The 19,446-nt window shown below is 48.1% G+C and overlaps 1 protein-coding gene across 2 annotated transcripts in view; it reads right to left on the bottom strand.

Moving 5' to 3' along the window:
* Positions 1-19,062, bottom strand: part of CHGA (chromogranin A) — a 40,363-nt gene extending 21,301 nt beyond the window's left edge. For both annotated transcript variants that reach the window (XM_082275447.1, XM_082275446.1), the window contains exons 1-3: positions 18,962-19,062; positions 18,745-18,853; positions 8,420-8,466 (exon numbers count right to left, since the gene is read on the bottom strand). In XM_082275447.1, the coding sequence (XP_082131573.1) occupies positions 8,420-8,466; positions 18,745-18,790 (93 nt within the window). In that variant the 5' untranslated portion in view covers positions 18,791-18,853; positions 18,962-19,062. The remainder of the gene's footprint in view (positions 1-8,419; positions 8,467-18,744; positions 18,854-18,961) is intronic.
* Positions 19,063-19,446: the final 384 nt, after the last annotated feature.

Raw genomic sequence — 19,446 nt, 5'->3', positions numbered from 1 at the left:
ATACCAGTATAGATCCTAACACATTACCCAGTCCATACCAGTATAGATCCTAACACATTACCCAGTCCATACCAGCATAGATCCTAACACATTACCCAGTCCATACCAGCATAGATCCTAACACATTACCCAGTCCATACCAGTATAGATCCTAACACATTACCCAGTCCATACCAGCATAGATCCTAACACATTACCCAGTCCATTCCAGTATACATAGATCCTAACACATTACCCAGTCCATACCAGTATAGATCCTAACACATTACCCAGTCCATACCAGTATAGATCCTAACACAGTACCCAGTCCATACCAGTATAGATCCTAACACAGTACCCAGTCCACACCAGTATAGATCCTAACACATTACCCATTTCATACCAGTATAGATCCTAACACATTACCCAGTCCATACCAGTATAGATCCTAACACATTAACCAGTCCATACCAGTATAGATCCTAACACATTAACCAGTCCATACCAGTATAGATCCTAACACATTACCCAGTCCATACCAGTATAGATCCCAACACATTACCCAATCCATACCAGTATAGATCCTAACACATTACCCAGTCCATACCAGTATAGATGCTAACACAGTACCCAGTCCATACCAGTATAGATCCTAACACAGTACCCAGTCCATACCAGTATAGATCCTAACACATTACCCATTTCAAACCAGTATAGATCCTAACACATTACCCAGTCCATACCAGTATAGATCCTAACACATTACCCAGTCCATACCAGTATAGATCCTAACACATTACCCAGTCCATACCAGCATAGATCCTAACACATTACCCAGTCCATACCAGCATAGATCCTAACACATTACCCAGTCCATACCAGCATAGATCCTAACACATTACCCAGTCCATACCAGTATAGATCCTAACACATTACCCAGTCCATACCAGTATAGATCCTAACACATTACCCAGTCCATATCAGTATAGATCCTAACACATTACCCAGTCCATTCCAGTATACATAGATCCTAACACATTACCCAGTCCATACCAGTATTAATCCTAACACATTACCCAGTCCATACCAGTATAGATCCTAACACATTACCCAGTCCATACCAGTATAGATCCTAACACAGTACCCAGTCCATACCAGTATAGATCCTAACACAGTACCCAGTCCACACCAGTATAGATCCTAACACATTACCCATTTCATACCAGTATAGATCCTAACACATTACCCAGTCCATACCAGTATAGATCCTAACACATTACCAAGTCCATACCGGTATAGATCCTAACACATTACCCAGTCCATACCGGTATAGATCCTAACACATTACCCAGTCTATACCAGTATAGATCCTAACACATTACCCAGTCCATACCAGTATAGATCCTAACACATTACCCAGTCCATACCAGTATAGATCCTAACACATTACCCAGTCCATACCAGTATAGATCCTAACACATTACCCAGTCCATACCAGTATATATCCTAACACATTACCCAGTCCATACCAGTATAGATCCTAACACATTACCCAGTCCATACCGGTATAGATCCTAACACATTACCCAGTCCATACCGGTATAGATCCTAACACATTACCCAGTCCATACCGGTATAGATCCTAACACATTACACAGTCCATACCAGTATAGATCCTAACACATTACCCAGTCCATACCGGTATAGATCCCAACACATTACCCAGTCCATACCGGTATAGATCCCAACACATTACCCAGTCCATACCGGTATAGATCCTAACACATTACCCAGTCCATACCAGTATAGATCCTAACACATTACCCAGTCCATACCAGTATAGATCCCAACACATTACCCAGTCCATACCAGTATAGATCCCAACACATTACCCAGTCCATACCAGTATAGATCCTAACACATTACCCAGTCCATACCAGTATAGATCCTAACACATTACCCAGTCCATACCAGTATAGATCCCAACACATTACCCAGTCCATACCAGTATAGATCCTAAAACATTACCCAGTCCATACCAGTATAGATCCTAACACATTACCCAGTCCATACCAGTATAGATCCTAACACATTACCCAGTCCATACCAGTATATATCCTAACACATTACCCAGTCCATACCAGTATAGATCCTAACACATTACCCAGTCCATACCAGTATAGATCCCAACACATTACCCAGTCCATACCGGTATAGATCCTAACACATTACCCAGTCCATACCGGTATAGATCCTAACACATTACACAGTCCATACCAGTATAGATCCTAACACATTACCCAGTCCATACCAGTATAGATCCCAACACATTACCCAGTCCATACCAGTATAGATCCTAACACATTACCCAGTCCATACCAGTATAGATCCTAACACATTACCCAGTCCATACCAGTATAGATCCTAACACATTACCCAGTCCATACCAGTATAGATCCCAACACATTACCCAGTCCATACCAGTATAGATCCTAACACATTACCCAGTCCATACCAGTATAGATCCTAACACATTACCCAGTCCATACCAGTATAGATCCCAACACATTACCCAGTCCATACCAGTATAGAATGTAAAAAAGGATGGGGGCTATAGAACAGCTCCGTGGGAACGGCTGCATTAAGGGATGCTCACACCAACTATGTTAATTTGAAAAAATCTTTATTGAAGAGCAAAAAAGACACAGTGTCTAAAATGCCCCCTATGGGGGAACAGTGTACAAAATATGAAGGTATCAATGGTGAAAATATACAACAAGCATGACAATCAACATAAAACAATGACTCACACACACCAAGCCGGCCACACATACACTCCGGAGGTACTGACCAACAGAATAACATACAGGCTGCATACGTTCCTATACGGAATCTATGGATGCTGCTCTGTTATGAGTCTGTTGGTCGGCATGCCACAATGGAAAAAATTGCACCACAAAGTGGAAACTTAGTCACTTGGACTGGATTAGTCATTACGGTGTGGTATACATATTGCATATAATGTATGCCTAATAGGTCAGCAAGCTACTGATAAACCAAGTCCCTGGATAAGGTTGGAGTTCAGAAGTTCAAAATTCAAAAAGGAATGAAAAAATAGGGAAAACCAGTAATTTTCATTCAAAAACAATATGTGTCATTCTTGAACTCATATAGATTATGATGATATTTTTTGGGACTCTGCTGCTTCAATTGAAGTCCTCAAAGACTGGAATGCAGTTGGAGGAATGTCTGTGTGTCATTGCTGACGAGCTGGATGTAATTTCAGTGCATTTAAACTGAATAGTAATAAATGACTCCTAGTGGGTGACAAAGGAAGTTCACTTTGATAATAGGGATAACAAGATCAGGCCAACATGATCACCTTGCCACAATGAAAGTCTCTCCTTATTAAGAACCAACTACGGGAGCTAGGGGAGAGACGCAGTATTGTTTGTTAACTGCGCAGGCTCACACCACTTCAGGGCTGTGTCTGGTATGATAACATAGTAATAGACATTTAGTCGACCACAGAGATATGGGTATCAACTAGTTATTTAGCCCAGACCTGCCGGTGTTCACTGCCCTTTCTCTATCCCCCTTTTTGTTCCAAATCAACTGTGGCTCACCGTAAGTTCTCCAGGCTGAAAAGAGCTGCTCAAAGACGGGAGACCACTGTGACCCCTCCGTGGGTGAAGTGAACATGAAGGCCCAAAGTTTTCGTTCCGCTATCAGCGTTCCACGAGGAGGCAGCATGTACCATACGTCGCGGACTTATTACGCCATTCACGGGAGCTGGAACGCATCAGTGGCACTTCCGGGTGTTGTGCGGCGGGCGTGTGACGTCAACGCGTTTCGCGTTTCTCTATGTATTTTCATACCAGTATAGATCCTAACACATTACCCAGTCCATACCAGTATAGATCCTAACACATTACCCAGTCCATACCAGTATAGATCCCAACACATTACCCAGTCCATATATAATAATATATACGCGCACACGTGTTTAAACTTACAGGTGCACACAGGGCCACTGATGGGGGGGGGGGGGGGACCACCGGTCCTCTTGTAGGGGGCCCGAGCACAAAGGGGGCCCACACAGGGAAGGGGATTAGTGATGGATGACAGTTGCAGAAATCCTCCTCCAGCAGCTGAAAGCTGCTCTCTCCCCCTCTCTCTGCTGCCCAGCCTGTATATTTTTTTCATCTCATCTTCTCATCTTCATTTTTATTTATTAAATCAGTTTTGTCTTTTAAATTTAGCAGGAATTCTGTGGGTTATGTTGTATTTGTGTCTGCTAATAAAGATTTCATTGTATTTTTAGTGAAATATAGCTTTAATATTTTCTTGGGGGGGGGGGGAGGTAGTCTGTACGGTGCCCCGCAATTTCTATGAGCAGCCCTGGGTGCACACCCTTGTGCAATAGGCTGTGCACACCTATGCTGGGAACCTTTGGCTGGGGGGAAGTGATCCCTTCATGAAAGGTAGGGATTCACATGTCCCCATGCATCAGCTTTCTTTGCAGCAAATATTCCCATAGACACACTCCTAAACCTTGTGGACGGCCTCCCCAGAAGAGTTGAAGCTGTTATAGCTGCAAAGGGTGGGCCAACTCAATATTCAACCCTACGGACTAAGACTGGGATGCCATTAAAGTTCATGTGCGTGTAAAGGCAGGCGTCCCAATACTTTTGACAATAGAGTGTATTTCCGTGCTTCTCTAATGAGGCAGCGCACTAGGAATTGTCCCCGGAGGGACCTGCAGCCAGCTGATCTCACTTCAGCAGCCCCAGAGAGGAACTACAACAGCGTCATCGTCATTGTTGGGGAAAAGAAATCCTCCTTTAATCGCCGCCGTGGGTTTTAAATTAAGCTGAAACTTTGAATCCATGGAATGGTGTCAGAGCCGTTAAATAATTAAGTGTAGGAGTCTATGAATGATTTAAATCCCCGCCTGTGACCCACATTTATCAAAGACAAAGCTGGGCTTTAAATATCTCGTCTTTGTGGGTCAGGTGAAGAAATGAGCGCTCCGCTGTGATAATAAAAAACAAATGACTGCGCTGCACCTCGCATCCGCTGACTTCAGCCCCAAAGTCATGACTTGTATACAGCCGGGGGTGTCTTTAATGCAGGGCAAAAGGGGCAGCTGCCCTGGGCCCAGCCATTGTTGTTGAGCCCAAAGCGGCTCCCCCTTCAGCCCACGCTGCCTGAAAATAATAAGTGGATTCGAGGAGGGGGGCAATAAAACGTATGCCCAGGATCCAATCAATAATAAAGTTGGCCCCGTATACAGCACATATCTTAGAGAATAGCAGGAGCAAGGAAATACAGTGAGTAGAGAAAGGAATCACCCCCCCCCCCCCCTTTAAAATAATACTCAATCAGGTATAGCTAATCCCCTTCTCAGTGGCACACAAAGCCATCTCACTGATCAGCTGTGGTCATTTTGATTAGCTCAGCATGAAAAGAGCTTTCCTGGAGCATTTCAGTATCTGGTAGTACAACTGAAACAATCAACTATGGATGGCAATAATAATTTTTTTTTTTTCTGACATGTTGGTGTTGTATCTTTCACTTGGATGTAAATACATCTGGATACAAAAATTGTGTCGGTCTTCATTTCAGGCTGCAAAGCAACAGGGGAGGGGGGGGGGATTCTTTTCCATACCCACTGTAGGTTTGCAAATATTGCTTGATTTGCCTGTGTGCTTTAAAGTGATTGTAAAGCCTTGGTTTTTTTTGTTTTTTTATATAAAAAACGTGTTATACTTACCTGCTCTGTTTTTGGTTTTGCTCCGATCCTCCTCTTCTTGGGTCCTGCACCGGCACCCCTGTCGGGTGCCCCCACAGCAAGCAGCTTGCAATGGGGGCACCCAAGCAGGCCCGCTCCCGATCAGCAGCTCAGTGTGTCCGTTCACACACGGAGCTGTGGCACGGCCCCGCCTCCTCTGTCTCCTGATTGGCTCACTGGCTATGATTGACAGCAGCAGGAGCCAATGGCTCAGGCTGCAGACAAAAGCCAATAAGGAGTGCGAATCCGGGGAGAGGCAAGGCTCTCGTGGATATTTCTGGATTGAGAGGGGGCTCGGGTAAGTATTAGGGGGGCTGCTGCACACAGAAGGTTTTTGTTACCTTCATGCATAGAATACATGTCACTGGCTATGATTGACAGCAGCAGGAGCCAATGGCTCAGGCTGCAGACAAAAGCCAATAAGGAGTGCGAATCTGGGGAGAAGCAAGGCTCTTGTGGATATTTTTGGATCGAGAGGAGGCTCGGGGTAAGTATTAGGGGGCTGAGGGGGCTGCTGCACACAGAAGGTTTCTTTTACCTGCATGCATAGAATACATCAAGGCAAAAAACCTTCAACCACTTTAGGTGTTTTAAATGTAATATAAATCTGACCTCCGTCCCCCCTTTAAGTCTTGCACAGGTGTACTGTCTCCTCTCCTGGACTGGAATGGCTTCCTCCGATTTCACTGCACACTGCGAGCTTCTCACAATGTGCATTAGAAGCTGCAGCAAGTCAGACAGAGGTGCCTGTTTTAACCCCCATAATGCAGCATCACCATGCAATGCATGCGATTGCGGGGCAGTTGCAGCACATTCCCATACACCTGGGGGTAAACTTTTAGGTTATCAGGTTACTATTAGGTTTTTATTGCTGTTCCAGTAGGGAGATTCATCCTCTCTATTTGCCCTGTTTACCATTATCATTAAAAGTGAAAATGAAAGAAAATCCCACATTTTGGGTTGTCACCAGAAAAGTAATAATGGAGAAATCTTCCAATGGGGACACTAGTTCTGGTGACCTGGGGGGTCCTCAATGGATTTCCCCTCATTCTTGTTTGGCTATGGGACAGGAAGTGAAGGGAAAATCTCCCCAATGGGACAAGAAGTGAAGGGGAAATCTCCCCAATGGGACAGGAAGTGAAGGGAAAATCTCCCCAATGGGACAGGAAGTGAAGGGGAAATCTCCCCAATGGGACAGGAAGTGAAGGGGAAATCTCCCCAATGGGACAGGAAGTGAAGGGGAAATCTCCCCAATGGGACAGGAAGTGAAGGGAAAATCTCCCCAATGGGACAGGAAGTGAAGGGAAAATCTCCCCAATGGGACAGGAAGTGAAGGGGAAATCTCCCCAATGGGACAGGAAGTGAAGGGAAAATCTCCCCAATGGAACACAGATGGTTGGTTAAAAAAAAAAAATCTGACAGGGGTTCTAACCCTCCCTTACTCTATTAAAAAAAAAAAAAAAAGTTTTGTCTGTAGTTCTACTTTAATAGTACTGTAACCGCACTGTTAAAGGGTTCAAGAATTTTAAAAATATTTAAAAACTCTAATGATTAACTTTTCTTATTTGTTCCCTTTGTACCAATGAAAGTGTTTTGTTATATCTGTTCAATAAGTGCAAAAAAAAAAAAAAAAAATTGATCCTGCCAGAAATCTCATGAGCTGATAACTTCCTGCTCTCTCTGGCTGAGCTGCTTATCTATAAGTTATATTTTTTCCAGTGCTGTCTGGGGAGTACAGAAAACGTCCCCTATGTTGTGGAGAGGGGGTGGGGCAGAAATCTCAGCGGCCCCCCACCCGAATATATCAAGACAATATTTTCTCCAAAAATACACTAAAATCAATATTAGTGGACACAAACGTAATAGAGAACCTGTGTGAATTTGCTCTTTTTAATTCTTACATTTAAAAAAAAAAAAAAAATTATATTTATATATATTTATATATATATTTATATATATATATATATATATATATATATATATATATATATATATATATATATATATATATATATATAATTTTTTATTATATATATATATATATATATATTTTTTTTTTTTTTATTTTTATGTTTTAATTGTTTACATTTATTTTATTTTAAATGATTTATTACAATGTTTAATTATTCATTTTTGTTTTTACAACTTATTTTTTCTTACAGGACAGGGAATCGTGCAGCGCTGCAGAGGAGGGGGGGAGGGGGGGGGGGCTCGGGGTTTTATCAAAAGCAGGGAGAACAGGGAGGGGGGATCGGTGTTGGAGAAGCAAATACAGTAATGATGCCCTGTGTCTGTGTCTCTCACAGCAGCAGCTGAAAGCTGGCAGGAGGGGGAGAAATTGGCTTTCAGCTGCTGCAGAGAGCTGCACAGGGCTTCCTTCTGTAATTGCCCCTCCGCCTGACTGCACCAATTTCCCATGCTGTTGGGACCCCCCTGTGTGCCCGGGCCCCCTAAAAGAGGACTGGTGGTCCCCCCATATCAGTGGCCCTGGGAGGGGGGGGGGTTGTAGTCCGGTTAAAGGGTTCCAATCCTTCCACATTCTATCCAACATTACATTTTTTTTTTGCTTTATATACACTGAATATACAGGAAGCCCCCAGCAGTGAAATCCCCTCACCGTGTCCCCACATCAAATGATGGTCTTACCTTCGTGTTATCTTCACCTTCCAGGCTGGATACAGGAAGGGACAAAACTAAAGAGAAGAACATCAACCAATCAGAAGATTATAATAAATCAAATTCATCTCATGGCAACAATTGAACATGGATCATCCTAATATCCTTCACTGATGGGCACCGGTGAGGCTCCACTGATGGGCACTGGTGAGGTTGAACTAATGAGGCGGCACTGATGAGGCTGCACTAATGGGCACAGGTGAGGTTGCACTGATGGGCACTGGTGAGGATGCACCGGTGAGGCTCCACTGATGGGCACTGGTGAGGTTGAACTAATGAGGCGGCACTGATGAGGCTGCACTAATGGGCACAGGTGAGGTTGCACTGATGGGTACTGGTGAGGCTGCACTGATGGGTACTTGTGAGGATGCACCGGTGAGGCTCCACTGATGGGCACTGGTGAGGCGGCACTGATGAGGCCGCACTGATGGGCACTGATGAGGTTGCACTGATGGGTACTAGTGAGGCTGCACTGATGGGTACTTGTGAGGTGGCACAGGTGAGGTTGCACTGATGGGCACTGGTGAGGTTGAACTGATGGGCACTGATGAGGCTGCACTGATGTGCACTTATGGTGTTGCACTGATGGGCACTGGTGAGCACTGGTAAGGCTGCACTGACAGGCACTGATGGGCATTGGTGGAGCTGCACTGATGGGCACTGCTGTGCACTTATGAGGCTGCACTGATGGGCACTGGTGAGCCTGCACTGATGGGCACTAGTGAGGCTGCACTGGTGAGGTGGCACTGATGGGCACTGGTAAGGCTGTACTGATAGGCAATGATGGGCATTGGTGAGGCTGCACTGGTAAGGCTGCCCTGATGGGACCTGGTGAGGCAGTGCTGATGAGGAGGCACTGATTGGTGGCACTGATGGACACTGATAGGTGGCATTAATGGGCACTGATAGGCAGCATTGATAAGTGGCACTGATGAGCACTAATAGCCTGCACTGATTGGCTGTACTAATGTGAACTGATAGGCAGCACTGATGGGGCTGCACTGATAATCAGTGCCCTGATATCAGTGTAATAGTCCCCTGTCAGAGTTGCCAGTTACTATCTCTCCTCTCCTCACCCTGTGACAGCGAGTGAGGAAAGGAATGCCAAAAAGCAGCAAGTTTATTTACATGTGATTAGCTGTGATTGGACAGAGGTGATCACATGGTAAAAGGCGGCTGTAACTGGGCTAAGATCTGTGATCGGCTGTGTCTGAAGGACCCAGCAATCGCCGAGCATGCCGGATCCTGGTTTTGGGAAGAAGTCCATGGACACCCTCCCTGAACTGGGCGACCGCGCTGTAGCCGACGTTTGGTATACAATTGCCGCACAAATCATATTGTAATTAAATGTTATTAAAAATTACTTTTCCCTTTCAATCTGCAGCTTTTCTAATTTTCTGTAAAATGCAATATGGCCGCCTGGAGGCATTCTGTACACAGATAGTATATAGAGAGCGCCCCCCAGAAATCTAATTTCCTGCTTGCGTGATTGGCTCACTGATTTTTCCTAAAGTCTGCACTAAGATACAAGTCAGATTTTGGGCATCCCCTGCAACAAAAATGTAATTTTTAGTGAGATACTTCCAAAGGAAAAATCACGTCTAAAGGGATGCAGACCCTGCCACTTTCCTAATTTCCTCAGCCTTGCAGGTGCAGCAGCTGATTGATAATTATAAAATCACTTCCATTCACATTCACTCTACACATGGACACAGACAAACAAACAGCTATTTCTTCAGAACAACAAAAGGTCGGAATCTTCAAGAAAGTTTATTAAAATCCCTGCAATGTACAGAGATCACCCAGAGGGGAGGGATTTGTTCTCATCAAAAGTGAAGTTACTCTTTGAAGCATAACTCCCTTTTTTGTTGAGAAAAAATCATTCCCCTCTGGGTGATCTCTGTACATTGCAGGGATTATAACAAACTTTGTTGCAGATTCCTATCTTTTGTTATTCTGAAGAAATCATTGCTTGTTCCTCTGTGCTGAGTGGGTCAAATGGGAGTGGTTTCATAAGTATCAATCAGCTGTGCATCTGCAGAGCACCAATGAGGAAATCTGCTGGGCCTGCATCCCTTTAGACGTGTTCCTATTGGGAGTATCTCACCAAAAATGACATTTCTGTTGCAGGGGATGCCTGAAATCTGACTTGTATCTTAGTGCAGACTTCTGGGAAAATTAATGAGCCAATCACACAAGCAGGAAATTATGTTTCTGGGGGTGTGGTCAGTATACATTCTGTGTACAGAACACCTCCAGGCGGCCATATTGCATTGCATTTTCAGAAAATGACAGCAGCTGCAGATTGAAAAGGAAAAGTAATTTTTATTAAGATTCAATTACAATGTGATTTGTGTCACAATTGTATACACTATATTTTTTCTTTATTTTCTATTTTTTTTCCCCCACGAAAGTGGAGTTACCCTTTTAGGCATTTTTTTCCCCTGGTGACCTGGGCAGTAACACACTTCCTGCCTTGGGCACATTGGTTTCCCCGGGTGCAGCGCCTTGTACTCCCACTTTCCCATAGACTTCTATTAGACTGGGCATTTCTGGTACCAAAGATGCAGCATGCGCCTTCAGAAAATTCACCAAAAAACACCCAATCTAATAGAAGTCTATGGGAAAGTTCAGATAATCTGCACGAAAATCATAGAAACACTGTCCTGCACCTGCGCTATGGGAATATCACACTGGAGCAGTGTGAAAGGGGCATTAGGGTGTTTGCGTTCTGGATGAAGGAGCACAGGAGGCACCTTTGGACAGCAGCATTGTCAGTCTGGGGAGGGAAGGTAGTGTTAGATGTACTAGCAGATTTAAATATACTAACAAATTGAAGCCAAACTCCAGCTAATGGCAAGAAGTAGGGATGGATTACCCGCGCTATGGACCAAAAAGTAATACTAATAATTATACGGCTGCTGCCCTCACTGAAAGCTGCCACCTAGTGGTGGTGTCCCAGAATTAATGAAATTCGCACTTTTCATAAACTCCAGCTAATACTTTATAAGAAGTTCCAGCAAACCGTTTTTTTTCCTTTTGGGATAAAAGTTTTACATCAATAAATAAAAGCTGATCATTGTAAACACCCTTCAGGGCTGTAGATATTTTATTGGTCCTGGGGGTGAGGGGGTTCAGCCTTGGGCACTCAGAGGGGAACCATAAGTGTCGTAAAGGTGTAGCAAAACTGTGTTAACAGTGGGAGGGGCTTAAATCCTGAGCCTACACAGGAATATTTGCCACAGTCCTTCTACCCCAAGACCTCATACACACAGGCGTGCGCACAGGGTGTGCCGGATGTGCCTGGGCACACCCTAAACACCCTATGTGGTGATGATTTCCGCTGCTGCTTTGGCCCCTAAGTCACTTACTTTTGTGATTGAACACAGTAAGTGATCGGTACTGATCACTGTGTTCATATATAACTGAAGAATAGTAAACTGTGTTTTTTATTTATATATATATATGTATGTATTTACACAGATATGTGTTTTGAGCTTTGGGGTGCACACCCTAATGCAATAGTCTGCGCATTGTATTGTATTATGGGTATGACATAAATCCGGGCATTTTTCCGTGCCCAGGAAGCCCAGGTGCTGTGTACAGCTGCCCATAGAGATGAATGGCTGTGCATGGCTACATGCGTACGGACGCATTGTACTGAATGAACAGTGCAGCAAGAGGTAGCCCAGGCTATGTAACTCCAGCATCCTAAGGCTTCCGCCAGCCAGAGTGCTATAGAAGGGTTTGGACCCCCATAGCCCCCCCTTATCTACTCCCCTGGCAACCCTGTTAGTGTTTAATTGTTTTCCTCAACCCTTGAACTGCCATTTTTGTTAGAAAGCTTGGTCTGGTACAGAAAGTTGACAAATAACAGACCTACTGGCAGGATCACCGGGTGATATTAACTCCTTTTGTACCAGTGCATGTTTTTGAACGGTGGATTGACGGTCCTTTATTTACCCTGCTGTTTATGAACGGTACTGCAGGAACAGCCGTCGGGAGGCCGATCCCCTGGGTGATCATTGCGTACCCAGCCGTGATTAGAGACACTGTACCCGGCAGATCCAAGGAGCTGGGTGCCATGTGATTGGTTATCCCAGCAATCACATGGTACTGTTTACTGAGCAAAGAATATCCAATCACATGCACATGGGGTCCTGATTCTGGGATGTGTGGCCCCTGGCAGTGATGGGGTCCTGATGCTGGGATGTGTGTCCACTGGCAGTGATGGGGTCCTGATGCTGGGATGTGTGTCCCCTGGCAGTGATTGGGTCCTGATTCTGAGATGTGTGTCCCCTGGCAGTGATGGGGTCCTGATTCTGAGATGTGTGTCCCCTGGTAGTGATGGGGTCCTAATTCTGGGATGTGTGTCCCCTGGCAATAATGGGGTCCTGATGCTGGGATGTGTGTCCCCTGACAGTGATGGGGTCCTGATTCTGGGATGTGTGTCCCCTGGCAGTGATGGGGTCCTGATTCTGGGATGTGTGTCCCCTGGCAGTGATGGGGTCCTGATGCTGGGATGTGTGTCCCCTGGCAGTGATGGGGTCCTGATGCTTGGATGTGTGTCCCCTGGCAGTGATGGGGTCCTGATTCTGACATGTGTGTCCCCTGGCAGTGATGGGGTCCTGATGCTGGGATGTGTGTCCCCTGGCAGTGATGGGGGGTCCTGATGCTGGGATGTGTGTCCCCTGGCAGTGATGGGGTCCTGATGCTGGGATGTGTCTTCCCTGACAGTGATGGGGTCCTAAAGCTGGGATATGTGTCCCCTGGCAGTGATGGGGTCCTGATTCTGGGATGTGTGTCCCCTGGCAGTGACGGGGTCCTGATTCTGGAATGTGTGCCCCCTGGCAGTGATGGGGTCCTGATTCTGGGATGTGTGCCCCCTGGCATTGATGGGGTCCTGATTCTGGCATGTGTGTCCCCTGACATTGATGGGGGTCCTAATTCTGGGATGTGTGCCCCCTGGCAGTGATGGGGTCCTGATTCTGGCATGTGTGTCCCCTGACATTGATGGGGGTCCTAATTCTGGGATGTGTGCCCCCTGGCATTGATGGGTGTCCAATGCTGGGATGTGTCCCTGATCAGTGATGGGGGTCCAAATGTTGGGATATGTGTCACCTGCCACTGGGCAGTTATGGGTCTTGTTGCAAAGATAAATGTCCTTGGTCAGTGTTGGGGTCCTGATGCTAGGATGTGTCCCTTAGACTGTGCATTCTGCAAAGTGCAGTTGCTCCAGAGTTTAGTAAATGAGGTAAATCTTTACTTTGCAAAAAATATCCAATCACATGCAAGGAAAAAGAAAAAACAATTTTTTGCTTGCGCATGATTGGATGATGGAAGTCAGCAGAGCTTCTGCTCATTTACTAAACTCTGGAGCAAAGTGCACATTCTATTTTCCTTTAGTAAATCCACCCCAATGTAATGAATGAATACTATTTATAGGACCGAATTCCCTCTCCTGGCCAGCAGCCTCCAGTCATTCACAAAGGTTGTAGTTAAGCTACAGATGATTTAAATGGAAAACGTGAGAATGATTCCTCCTCCCGGGCTCTGTGCTGCTTCATTGATCCGTCCCGCCATCCCCCTCCATCCCCAGAGGTCACCTTGCCAATTTATTTCCATTGGTGTCACTATGTAAGGAACTCTTAAGAGGCCAGAGGCTATTTATATACAGAATTAAATTCCATACCGATGATTGCACCATGGATGGTGTCACTGCACCTCCTGCACCCCTCCATAGGGAGTACCCCTGTCCTTTAATCCCACCGCCTTCTGATGTCCTAATTATCTGTGTCTTTATGTACACCAGTAAATACCAGGTATTAATACCCCCCCCCCCCCCCATTCCATATCTATCTGTTGTTGGAGATAATACAAGAAAGAACCAAGCAATCTGGAATCTAGAACGTTCTTTTGGTCCCATACATCACTGATATCATTATCATACACAGGACACCCCAGAGAGCCGATGGAACTAGAGCTAGAGATGCCTCAATTTCAGAGATGATAGAGAAAAATGACTGTGTGTTCCCTGGCAGTGATGGGGTCCTGATGCTGGGATGTGTTTCCCCTGGTATTGATGGGGGTCCAATGATGGGATTTGTCCCTGGTCACTGATAGGGGTCCTTATGTTGGGATATGTATTGCCTGCCACTGGGCAGTGATGGGTCTTGTTGCAAGGATAAATGTCCTTGGTCAGTGTTGGGGTCCTGATGCTGGAATGTGTATTCCACTGGAAGTCATGGGGTCCCTATGGGGGTCCTAATGTTGGGATATATGTCCCCTGCCACTGGGCAGTGATGGGGGTCTTGATGAGAGGATATATGTCATTGGTCAGTCATGGGGCTCCTGATGCTGGACTGTGGTTCCTTGGGCAGTGATTGGGCCCTGATGCTGGGATATGTATCTCCTGGCCATTATGAGGGTCTTAATGCTTGGATGTGTGTCCCCTAGCACTTGAGAGACCTGGTGCTGGAATGTGTGTTTCCTGGCAGTAATGGGGTTCCTGATTCTGGGATGTATGTCCCCTAGCAGTAATGGGGTCCTGATGCTGGGATGTGTGTCCCCTGGCAGTAATGGGGGGGGGGGGGTCCTGATGCTGGGATGTGTGTCCCCTGGCAGTAATGGGGGGGGGGGGGTCCTGATGCTGGGATGTGTGTCCCCTCGCAGTGATGGGTCTGAGATGCTGGAATGTGTGTCCCCCTGGCAGTGATAGGGTCCTGTTGCTAGGATGTGTGTCCCCTGACAGTGATGGGGTTTCTTATGTTGGGATGTACATCCCCTGGTAGTGATGGGGTCATGATGCTGGGATGTGTGTCCCCTGGCAGTGATGGGGTTCTTATGCTCAGATGTACATCCCCTGGCAATGATGGGGTTCTGATTCTGGGTTGTGTGTCCCCTGGCAGTGATGGGGGTCCTTATGCTGGAATGAACATCCACTGGTAGTGACGGGGTCCTGATGCTGGGATGTGTGTCCCCTGGCAGTGGGGGAGGTCTTTATGCTGGGATATGTCTTTGCTCAGTGAAGAAGGTCCTGATGTTGGGATGTGTGTCCTCTGGTAGCTATGGGGGTTCTTTTTCTGGACTGTATGTCCCCAGTGATAGGATGGGATGTCGTTCCCTAGTAGGGATGGGGGTTTGGATATGAGAATGTGTGTCCAGTGTGGGCAGTAATGGGGGATTATGATGCTGGGATGTGTGTCCCCTGGCAGCGAAGGGGCCCAATAGTGGAATGTGTGTCCCCTGGCTTTGATTGGGTCCTGATGCTGGGATGTGTGTCCCCTGGCAGTGATGGGTCCCTGATGCTGGGATGTGTGCCCCCTGGCAGTGATGGGGTCCTGATGCTGGGATGTGTGTCCCCTGGCAGTGATGGGGTCCTGATGCTGGGATATGGGTCCCCGATGCTGGGATGTGTGCCCCCTAACAGTGATGGGTCCCCGATGCTTAGATGTGTGTCTCCTGGCAGTGATGGGGTCCTGATTCTGGGATGTGTGTCCCCTGGCAGTGATGGGGTCCTGATGCTGGGATGTGTGTCCCCTGGCAGTGATGGGGTCCTGATTCTGGAATGTGTGTCCCCTGGCAGTGATGGGTCCCCAATGCTAGGATGTGGGTCCCCGATGCTGGGATGTGGATCCTCTGGCAGTGATGGGTCCCCAATGCTGCGATGTGTGTCCCCTGGCAGTGATGGGTCCCCGATGCTGGGATGTGTGTCCCCCGGTAGTGATGGGTCCCCGATGCTGGGATGTGTGTCCCCTGGCAGTGATGGGGTCCTGATGCTGGGATGTGTGTCCCCTGGCAGTGATGGGGTCCCAATGCTGGGATGTGTGTCCCCTGGCATTGATAGGGCCCCGAAGCTGGGATTTGTGTTCACTGGCAGTGATGGGGTCCTAATGTTGGGATGTGTGCCCCTTGGCTTTGATTGGGTCCTGATGCTGGGATGTGTGTCCCCTGGCAGTAAAGGGGTCCTAATGCTGGGATGTGTGTCCCCTCGCAGTGATGGGGTCCCTGATGCTGGGATGTGTGTCCCCTGGTAGGGACGGGTCCCCGATGCTGGGATGTGTGTCCCCTGGCGGTGATGGGTCCCTGATGCTGTGATGCGTGTCCCCTGGCAGTGATGTGGTCTCAATGCTGGGATGTGTGACCCCTGGCAGTGATGGGTCCCTGATGCTGGGATATGTGTCCCCTGGAAGTGATGGGGTCCCAGTGCTGGGATGTGTCCCCTGGAAGTGATGGGGTCCCAGTGTTGGGATGTGTGTCCCCTGGCAGTGATGGGTCCCTGATGCTGGGATATGTGTCCCCTGGAAGTGATGGGGTCCCAGTGCTGGGATGTGTCCCCTGGAAGTGATGGGGTCCCAGTGCTGGGATGCGTGTCCCCTGGCAGTGATGTGGTCTCAATGCTGGGATGTGTATCCCCTGGCAGTGATGGGTCCCTGATGCTGGGATATGTGTCCCCTGGAAGTGATGGGGTCCCAGTGCTGGGATGTGTCCCCTGGAAGTGATGGGGTCCCAGTGTTGGGATGTGTGTCCCCTGGCAGTGATGGGTCCCTGATGCTGGGATATGTGTCCCCTGGAAGTGATGGGGTCCCAGTGCTGGGATGTGTCCCCTGGAAGTGATGGGGTCCCAGTGCTGGGATGTGTCCCCTGGAAGTGATGTGGTCCCAGTGTTGGGATGTGTCCCCTGGAAGTGATGGGGTCCCAGTGCTGGGATGTGTCCCCTGGAAGTGATGGGGTCCCAGTGCTGGGATGTGTGTCCCCTGGCAGTGATGGGTCCCTGATGCTGGGATATGTGTCCCCTGGAAGTGATGGGGTCCCAGTGCTGGGATGTGTGTCCCCTGGAAGTGATGGGGTCCCAGTGCTGGGATGTGTCCCCTGGAAGTGATGGGGTCCCAGTGCTGGGATGTGTGTCCCCTGTAAGTGATGGGGTCCCAGTGCTGGGATGTGTGTCCCCTGGAAGTGATGGGGTCCCAGTGCTGGGATGTGTGTCCCCTGTAAGTGATGGGGTCCCAGTGCTGGGATGTGTGTCCCCTGGAAGTGATGGGGTCCCAGTGCTGGGATGTGTGTCCCCTGGAAGTGATGGGGTCCCAGTGCTGGGATGTGTGTCCCCTGGAAGTGATGGGGTCCCAGTGCTGGGATGTGTGTCCCCTGGCAGTGATGGGTCCCTGATGCTGGGATATGTGTCCCCTGTAAGTGATGGGGTCCCAGTGCTGGGATGTGTGTCCCCTGGAAGTGATGGGGTCCCAGTGCTGGGATGTGTGTCCCCTGGCAGTGATGGGTCCCTGATGCTGGGATATGTGTCCCCTGTAAGTGATGGGGTCCCAGTGCTGGGATGTGTGTCCCCTGGAAGTGATGGGGTCCCAATGCTGGGATAAGTGTCCCCTGTAAGTGATGGGGTCCCAGTGCTGGGATGTGTGTCCCCTGGAAGTGATGGGGTCCCAGTGCTGGGATGTGTGTCCCCTGGAAGTGATGGGGTCCCAGTGCTGGGATGTGTGTCCCCTGGCAGTGATGGGTCCCTGATGCTGGGATGTGTGTCCCCTGTAAGTGATGGGGTCCCAGTGCTGGGATGTGTGTCCCCTGGAAGTGATGGGGTCCCAGTGCTGGGATGTGTGTCCCCTGGAAGTGATGGGGTCCCAGTGCTGGGATGTGTGTCCCCTGGCAGTGATGGGTCCCTGATGCTGGGATATGTGTCCCCTGTAAGTGATGGGGTCCCAGTGCTGGGATGTGTGTCCCCTGGAAGTGATGGGGTCCCAGTGCTGGGATGTGTGTCCCCTGGCAGTGATGGGTCCCTGATGCTGGGATATGTGTCCCCTGTAAGTGATGGGGTCCCAATGCTGGGATAAGTGTCCCCTGGAAGTGATGGGGTCCCAATGCTGGGATAAGTGTCCCCTGTAAGTGATGGGGTCCCAGTGCTGGGATGTGTGTCCCCTGGAAGTGATGGGGTCCCAGTGCTGGGATGTGTGTCCCCTGTAAGTGATGGGGTCCCAGTGCTAGGATGTGTGTCCCCTGGCAGTGACGGGGTCTTAATGCTAGTATACAGGATGCACCTAGGAAAAGGTGACCTTGTACAATACTTGTAATTTGAGCGTCAGAATTGGCTCCCTGCGCAGACTTCCATCCAAACCCCCTTGGAAAGTCCCGCTGTAATCCTATTTAGCCGTGTCTGCCGCAGGTCATCCCAAGGAGGCGCTGAAGCTGCAGTACCGTCCCCAGCCGCTGTCCTTGGTGCTGAAAGGACAGAGACTGCAGACAGCACAGCATCTCCCATTGGCACCCAACACACACACATTGGCACCTACCTTGTGCCGCACACAGGGCGAAGGACAGGACTCCTACACAAAGCATTCTGGGATCCGGCTGGCTGCAATCTGCTGGGAAATGCTGCAATTAATCCTTGGTGTCCAATCCCTACACAAAATACAAGAGGACAATGTTACTGCAGGGCAGAGGACTGTGGAAGAAGACAGAGGTGGCAGATTAGAGATATCTGCCTAAGAGGATGAGGAGCATAACCACCTTCCACCCTCCCCTGCTCGCTCTTGGTGCCTAGTGAGCACTGCAGCATTGGGTTATATATGCCAGAGCTGGTGGAAGTGACATCATGCAGCCCCCCTCCCTCTGTGGCACTGTGGAGCAGAGGAGGAGGAGAGGGGAGGTGGAGGGAACAGGCTAAGCAGCTCTGCTTTGTATGGGTGACATGCACTTATCACCCAGAGCGCTGCTCGCAGGCATGGTGCAAAACTGCTGTACAAGGAGCATGTGCGACATTGCTGGAGGATTGCTCAAAGCCATGGAAAATGCAGATCAACAATTCTAAATGCAAATCAGGAAAAAGCATCCTCTGATAGGGAACAATATTTGGAGTGCAGTGTTGGCCAGAATTACAGAGAAAAAAGATTTGGGGGTGCTAATTTCAATTAATTGCAAAATGAGTAAACGGTGTGGTCAGGCTTTAGGGAAAGTGATGGGAACTCCGGGGTGCTTCACTGGAGGGGTCACCA

The sequence above is a fragment of the Pelophylax lessonae genome (genome assembly GCF_965119305.1).
Source record: "Pelophylax lessonae genome assembly, chromosome: 13".
NCBI lineage: Eukaryota > Metazoa > Chordata > Amphibia > Anura > Ranidae > Pelophylax > Pelophylax lessonae.
This window is presented reverse-complemented; position numbering and strand designations above follow the sequence as displayed.